The 8329-nt window shown below is 32.8% G+C and overlaps 1 protein-coding gene across 2 annotated transcripts; it reads left to right on the top strand.

Moving 5' to 3' along the window:
* Positions 1-609: 609 nt before the first annotated feature.
* On the top strand, positions 610-7810 carry LOC131162210 (probable serine/threonine-protein kinase PBL11). 2 transcript variants are annotated; one of them, XM_058118443.1, is made up of 6 exons: positions 610-955; positions 1093-1403; positions 3406-3541; positions 4136-4272; positions 6520-6643; positions 7142-7810. In XM_058118443.1, the coding sequence occupies exons 1-6, from the start codon at positions 754-756 to the stop codon at positions 7582-7584; spliced, it is 1353 nt and encodes a 450-aa protein (XP_057974426.1). In that variant the 5' UTR covers positions 610-753; the 3' UTR covers positions 7585-7810. The 2 variants fall into 2 exon arrangements, with proteins under 2 accessions (XP_057974426.1, XP_057974423.1); XM_058118440.1 differs by having other exon boundaries at positions 654-955; positions 4139-4272.
* Positions 7811-8329: the final 519 nt, after the last annotated feature.

Below are 8329 nucleotides of genomic sequence, written 5' to 3'. Positions count from 1 at the left end.
CGAAGAGGGGGCTTGCAGGGAGGTAGTGGGGGGGAGGGCATGCAATGGGAGGGGGGCCAAGGAAGGGAGTGCGCAAGGGGCAGGAAGCCAACATGTGGCAAAAAGCCACACAAATTTATTATGCATGTTAGAATCGACTTTAGAAAAGTCGTTTCTAACTTTCACTTCTTCTTTTTTTTATCATGTCGTGTAGAGACCTTGGGAAGGGAGTGTGGGGGACCTAGGAGGGATGCATGGTAGAATTGACTTTTGGAAAGTCAGTTCTGACTTTTAATTTTATTTTATTTTTTTTGTCTCTTCCTGCCCCGAGAAGGGGGTGCAGGGGGGCAGGGGAGAAAGTCGGTTTCGACACATTTTAAATTTTTTTCTCTACACTAAAACTAACTTTTTAAAATTCAATTGATTTTATTTTCGTAAATATGATGTCATCTACCCTATAATTGTATTTTCTTTTCTTTTCTTTTCTTTTCTTTTTAAATATTTCCGTAAAGAACGCGGCCCATGGGCCATGGGTTTCTGGGAATATATATTTTTAATTTAAAACAACAAATTAATTAAATAATCACAGGTGAAGCCAAAAAGTAACGCCAATACCGTAGAAACATTCACACCCTCGCTTTTGGAACCAGTCAAGCAGACGAAGCAACAGAGTGGAGAGAGAGAGAGAGAGTGTAGATTTTCCTCTCCTTTCCCACTGTTTACCCTTTTCCTTCACACCTCCTTCCGGGAACAAGGTGGGAACATGGAAATTGTATGATCGTGCCTAACTTCCTGCATATAAATATACAATCCTTTTCATTCGCCGAAGTTTGGAGTTCAAAGAGAGAGAGACAGGGGAGGAGAGGAAGAGAGGGCGAGAGAGAGAGGGAGATGGGGAATTGTTTGAGAGCTCGGAGGATTGACAATCATTGGTCGTGTTCATCAAGCAACATCAGAGTTCCAGCTCCAGCTGCTGGTACGCAATTGATCAATTACTTGATAAACGAATCCTTTAATCTCTGTTTTTTGTTTCACAATCTCGACCGTCTATCTGATCGAGAGGCTTTCTGAAAAATTGACTAATTGTGTTTGACTAATGTGGGGGTATTGCAGAAACAGAGCATAGAGAAAGGGACGAAGTCGCCGGAGAAAATGGCATTAAAGGCGAGGAGGCGCCGGAGAGTTTTGGTGGTGGTGCGGGAAAAATGGCGATTCCGGCGATGAAAGTGTTCACTTTAGCGGAATTGAAAAGCGCGACTAAAAATTTCAGGCCGGACACGATGCTGGGAGAGGGAGGGTTCGGGCAGGTATTCAAAGGCTGGGTGGACCGGCGGACCCTCGCCCCCTCCAAGGTCGGCGTCGGCATGCCCGTCGCCGTCAAGAAAGCCTCACCCGATAGCTCCCAAGGTTTACACGAATGGCAGGTTGGTAATTTTAAACAACTTTAAATTTCAATTTCAATTAACTCCTTTAATTCATAATTGCTAAATTAAGTGCAGCTCAAATCGCTAAATAAACTTTATCTCATCCACTAAATTCAATTGAAGAAATTTATTAAGCTTACAACTCAAGTGAAAGTCAATTAATTTGATAATTGTAAAAGGCAAACTTAAATCAAGTTAAAATTCTTAAATTCAATTCATTATAAAATAATATATTATGTATGAATTATGCATAAATATAAATTAATAAAAGAATAATAATTCAATTGGATTCATTTTTTTCTGGTTGTTCATCACTTCTGCTCATACTTGAATGGTTCAAGTTCGATTTATTAAGTGAAAAAAAGTTAAATAAATTATTTTTTATATATTCTTTATCTTCTTGTAAGTCAATTTGGGATAAGTTTTTATTAAAAAAATTAAGCAAGTAAAATTAAGCAATGCTAGCAGCTAGCTGCTAGCCAATTCAACGACAAAAAAAGTCTCCTCACTATTCGCCAAACCAATGAGAATAGGAGAGTCTTTGGTCATTGGTCAACGTGGGCCTTGTGTACAACACCCAGCCTCCACAAACCACAATCTCAATAATTCACGTAAGTGGGTCAAATCTTAGGATGCATTCTTTCATAGCAAACACTAATACATAATAATACTAATAATTATTATTATTATTATTTTAGAACATGGGCTGCGTTTGGTTAAGAATGCAACTGTACTTTAAAATATAATTTTATATTATATTCCATTCAAATCCACCTAAATTTTAAAAAAATTAAATATTCCATGTTTTTAAAATTTAAGGTGTATTTTATTAAATATCACGAGATACACAATCTCAAGTAAACTTTAAAAACTATATTTAAAAAAAAAAACAGTGTGTGTGTGTGTGTGTGTGTGTGAGAGAGAGAGAGAGAGAGAGAGAGTTTTTCTAATTTAAAGTCTTCCAATCATGTCATTACAGTTAATTTGTCCTTTTAATTCATTTTGCTAAAAAAGTTTAAATATTTGAAGTTTGTTATTGCTAAAAGTAGAGATAAAGCAGTGTTTTCAATTGGGCAGTTAATTTTCTAAAAGTCTTTCTCATTTTCAAATTTTCAATGGGACCATCTGCCCCCATTAACAATTTTTTAAATTTGACTTCCCAATTTAGTTGTTGAAATGGAACTTTTAAAAAAGAAAAGGATGAAGAAAGAGTTGATTTAAGTGGTAAAAATTGTTTTAGCTCATCATTAAAATTGATTTATAAGGTGTTTGACTAAAATGAGCAAAATAGACATATTTTTTGAAAAAGTAAAACTAATTATGGATTATTTTATTACTATAAAATTATTAAAAGATCCACAAAGTAAAATAAAATAAATTCATTAGAAAGAAAATTTGTACCTTTTAATAGTTTCAAATTCACAAAGTCTTAGTGTGTGTATATATATATATGATTGTGTGATGTATAATTTTGATAGAGTAAAAGACGGCAGCTTTTTCTGAGATTTGACAATATGCGAATTTTTCGTTTTAAAATTTACACAAATCTTTTTTAAGGTTTTGATAAAAAGATACAAGCATTCCACGAGATTTCAAAAATTATATCAACCTCTTCTTAGGTTTAGCAGAAAGACACAAATCTATAATCTATCAGGATTTTTGACAAACGCAAGCATGGTAAAGGTCGAATGGGTATAAGGGTCCTAAAAATCAAATCAAATGTCAAGGGAAATATGTAAAACCCTTTTCTTTTTTTTCACTTTTTAGTTAATTAGCTTGCATTTTGTTCCCTCGTTCTTCCTAAAATACCCTCAATTTTGTAGAGAAATTGTAGGATATCTTAGAATCACAGCATTTATAAATCATTGGCACATAAGTAATTTAATAAAAATATAATTTTAAATTTTAAAAAATATTTTAAATTAACTTGCCATTATCTTTTCATGAAGAAATTGAAATTGACTATATATACATGTTTGTGTAATGGATACTGTGGATGCAGTCGGAGGTGAAGTTCTTAGGGATGTTGAGTCATCCAAACCTGGTGAGGCTGCTGGGTTTCTGCTGGGAAGAAAAAGAATTTCTCCTTGTCTATGAATACATGCAGAGGGGAAGCTTGGAAAATCACCTCTTCCGCAGTAAGACCCCAAACCCTATAAATAGGACAGAAAACATTAATTAAAAATAAAAATATTAGCCTTCTCAAGGTTTGTATTTCTCATCCAGGCCCGTACGAGATCAGTGGGGTTTACCCTACCCATCGGATCTACACGTGTACGGAGGACTTTCGAAATACAAATCTCGAAAGGCTACTAAGGAGAAAACCATGATTTTGAGTATAAATTTATTTCATATTTTTAATCTTTTAAAAGTTACAAAAATATTGCATCATTTTTTATTTTTAAATACGATATTTGTGCTTATGTGATCAAACGACACAATTATATAAAACAGCAGTTATATATAAGTGTGATTTTTGGATCGTAAAGTGTAGTATTGTTATAATGAAAAACTTCAAGGATAATATGTATGCGTGTTAAAAAATTAAAAGTAAGATAATATTTTTGTACTTCTTTAAAAATAAAATTGTTAAATAAAATGCTAGCTAAATAAGCCCTTGTATTTTTTGATTTTCTATTAAAATATATATATATATATATATATTTTGCCTAAATCAATGAATCCTCTGTACATTTTACTCGTATAATTATTCTACATTGTTGTTCTTGCAGAAGGTGCAGAGCCCCTTCCATGGAGCACACGGCTCAAAATAGCAATAGGAGCAGCTCGAGGCCTCAGTTTTTTGCACACATCGGGGATGAAAATTATCTATCGAGACTTCAAGCCCTCAAACATTTTGCTCGATGAAGTAAATACTAACCTTTTCTACTATATTTACCCAATATTTGATATGCCAAAAATAAAACTAAATCGGCCTTTATATTTTTATATTTTCATCATATATTTTTTCATTCTATTTCACTTATTAGCAGTCTCATTTTGGTATGCCAAACAAGTCACTAATAAACTTTATTATATATGCAATTGGCTTACACAACTTGCACAATGACTCATGCTCTTGTCCTGTCCTTCATTGATACAAAATGTCCAAAATACCCCCCTACTAAACACTTCATATTTTGTTATACACAATATCCAAAATACCCTTACTAAAACTTTATATTTTGGTATACAAAATGCCCAAAACACCCCTACTAAACACTTTATATTTTGTTAAAATTGCTAATTTATCCGCGCAATAAACCCCGCAACATACTCTCAACTTTCTTTATTTGAGAAAAATTTACATGTCATGGATATCGTGCCCCTTCACAAAAAAATTTTTGACCACACATAAGCATATTTGGCACGATTTTAGTGGAGAAGGTACAATATCCCATGACATCTAAGTTTTTTTCTCTTCCCTACTACTTTGCTTTCTTTTCCTAAAACAATTATAGATTTGAATTGCATAACTCTAAAGTATAACATTGTGAGTCATGTTAAGATGTGTTAGTTTGTTGTGCATTTGATTATCTTCTATCCATCTTTACTAATAATTGATTAATTTTATTATTTAGGTTAGATTTTCATGTGTTGTACTATGTTATGTGTACATTTTTTTTTCTTGTGTGGATGATGATATCTTTTGCTGCATCTAAACTTATTGGTTTTATCATTAAGAACACTAGTTCATGGCCTTCATAACAATATTGCAGGATTTTATAAATTTGTCAAATTAGTTGTTATAGATTATATTATCTAATACTTGGATTTGATCCAATAGTTTCAGATTGAATGGGACAAGTTGTCATCATTTAATAATGTTTGCATATTATTGTAATATCCACTATCATAGTTTAGCATTGAAAAATGATCGCCATGCCACATATTATTTTTAGCACTGGAGAAGTTTTCATGGGAGCTTGATACGTATGGGTGAACATCAACTCGGTCCAAAAGTTTAACCCTATTAAGTCTTAGGTCCAACCATTTTTTCTATGTGTAACAAACTTGAAAATATAATTCTTAATAATTTCTCCCTCATTTGTCAGTTTCAACCACTCCCCCTCAATGGAAGCATTCTTGACCATTTATGTTTCTGATTTGACCTCTCCCCCTTTAACGAAAATCGTCTCCCTCATGAGAATAAGTATAATTCTCCAACAATTGCTCAAGTTAGCCTTATTCTCTTGTCTTACGTATCTCGAATTGCATTCCTTGTGCCTGAAACAAATTCTACCTCTCAGTGACCATATTCAGATCCATCTACCAAGTTTAGATAATTCTTATTGGCCTTGATCACATACTTGATCTTCCAACTATTAGCACATTGGAAGAATTAACTTTACATCTCAATTTTTATGATGCCGCCCATCTAAAGTTACAAATCATCAACTCTAATGCCACTTGGTCACATCCTTATTACTTACTATCCTATGTTATATTAAAAGAAATCAGTTTCAAGTTTATCATTTTTGTTTTATCAAAAGAGATTGTAACTCTCTTGCACGCTATGTAATTTCATGTGTATTGGTTGCTCTTTAAAACTTTATTAAAACTCCTCTCTTTCATCTTTTTGGCGTGTAAGGATAATTTCAATCTTATTTCATTCTTTGGTTGTTTAATGAATCATTGTTTTCAAAAAAAAAAAAATGTGGCATTTTGTATTAATGTCTCATGTTTTTATTTGAATTTATAATTCTAAATAAAATGCAAAAAAAATTATAAATAACTTTAAATATGCATGCGTTAAGATTTATAAGCTTAACCTTGACAATATAGTACCAATTATTTTTTGAGCAAAAGGCACTAACTTTTCTTGAGATTTGATAAAAAAATAATGACATTTCCTAAAATTTCAAAAATTGCAAAAACATTCCTTAAGGTTTCAAAAATCTCAAAGATCTCCCCTGAAATTTGTGAAAAAGACACAAACCTCCACTTGAATTTTTAAGGGAAGTATGTGACATTTTTAAAATCTCAAGAGGGATTTGTATTATTTTTAAAATCTCAGGGGAGGATGGTATTTTTTGCTCTTAATTTTTAAAAAATTATATCTACACTTTATTAAGAATTATAAAAGTGTTTTACCCAAACTTGTCTCTCTATGCAGTTTTACAATGCCAAGCTTTCAGATTTTGGGCTTGCCAAGCTAGGCCCATCAGATGGGAACACTCATGTGTCCACTCGGCCCATGGGCACCTATGGCTATGCCGCTCCTGAATATGTTTCCACCGGTAATGCCTCATTACCTTTTAATACCAATTACACTATTTTTCGTTTACTTTGACTTCATTTTTCGGTTTAGTTTTTATAATTTTTTCAGCCAATTTTTTTTTTTTTTTTTTAAATTCTAATATAATCAGACATGAGATACATATCTAATTCAAATTCAAAGGTCTCTTTTTCTATTATATCCCTTATAAATAATGAAAATGACCAAAAAAAAAAAAAGTTCAATTCCCAAGTGAATAAAATTAAACTAATAAATTTTTGTTTTTGCATAATAACAAATTATATTATATTTATTTATAATTTTATAGTTAAATATATAACAAGAAAATATTATTTATATTAAATTAAAAACTTAACTTATGTGATTGCCCATTAATTTTATCAAATATTTATATTTTTAACAATCAACTTTATAACGTACTCCTAAAAATGCCTAACACTAATAAATATATTGATAAAATTATAAATATATTAGTTAATAATGTGATTGAATATGACAGGTCACTTGTACATAAGGAGTGACGTGTACGGTTTCGGTGTGGTGCTACTAGAAATGCTAACAGGCCTACGAGCCATCGACACGAACCGGCCCAACGGGCACCAAAACTTGGTGGAATGGGCTAGGCCGTTTCTGCCGGAGAAGAGGAAGCTGAAGAGGATAATGGACCCAGGCCTAGAGGACCTGTACCCATTGAAAGGTGCGACCCAAATGGCCGAGCTGGTTCTACACTGCCTCGAATCCGACCCGAAGAACCGGCCAAGTATGGTGGAAGTTTTAGAGAGATTAGAGAGAATCAACAGTATCACTAAAAAACAAAAGGAGCCCAAGCCCAAGCCCAAGCCCACTTCAAGGCCCACTACGCCTCAGCGCCTTTACAGTTGTCCCAATACCTCCCGGCCTCCTGTTCATCACGCGCATCGCAGCAAATCTAATTTCAATTAATTTACGATTAGACCCTTCTATTTAAAAAAAAAATTAAGAATGATATGCTAGTGTCAATAAATTATTTCTTGTTGTAAATTATCAGTCCATCAATATATTGATGAGTTGAGACCAAGAAATAACTTCAATTTTTTTTCTTTTTTTTTTTTTCAGTTTTTTAATTGATAGAGAGGTTCAACTTGAGTTACAGAATCGAATATATTGTCACTTCTTTTTTTTTGTATCATTTTTGTGCAACTCCTGAGATATATTAATATATGTTAATGATTATCCGATTATAACAATTGCCTAGATATATGATAAAACAAAGACAGATCACTCATCTCGACGTCATCATAAGAATTTTAATTATAAGTCACCTAAGTCATACATATAATGAGTGTTGCTCGCCCATGGGAGATGAACCGTTCATCACCGAACCATTTAGAGAATCGCAAAGAAGATGGTTCATTCATTCGGAAGTCATCCATTCATCAGGTGCAACAAATAATTTGTTGTCGAATCAGGTGCTAAAGGCCATCTAATCGTTGAGCGAAGGTCATCGATAATATGTGATAGGACAAGCGATCATCAATTGCCGATAACTTAAATTTTAAAAATTAAATCTCTAATCCTAAAATTAAGCACATGACTAAAAAAAAAGAAAGGTGAAAGTTAAATGGAAGGAGATTGTTTAGTACTCACACACGTGAAAGCAAGCTCATCAAGGAGTCTATAGTTTATATTACGAGACTATGTATAACTA

This window comes from Malania oleifera, chromosome 8, assembly GCF_029873635.1.
Source record: "Malania oleifera isolate guangnan ecotype guangnan chromosome 8, ASM2987363v1, whole genome shotgun sequence".
Taxonomy (NCBI): Eukaryota; Viridiplantae; Streptophyta; class Magnoliopsida; order Santalales; family Ximeniaceae; genus Malania; species Malania oleifera.
This window is presented reverse-complemented; position numbering and strand designations above follow the sequence as displayed.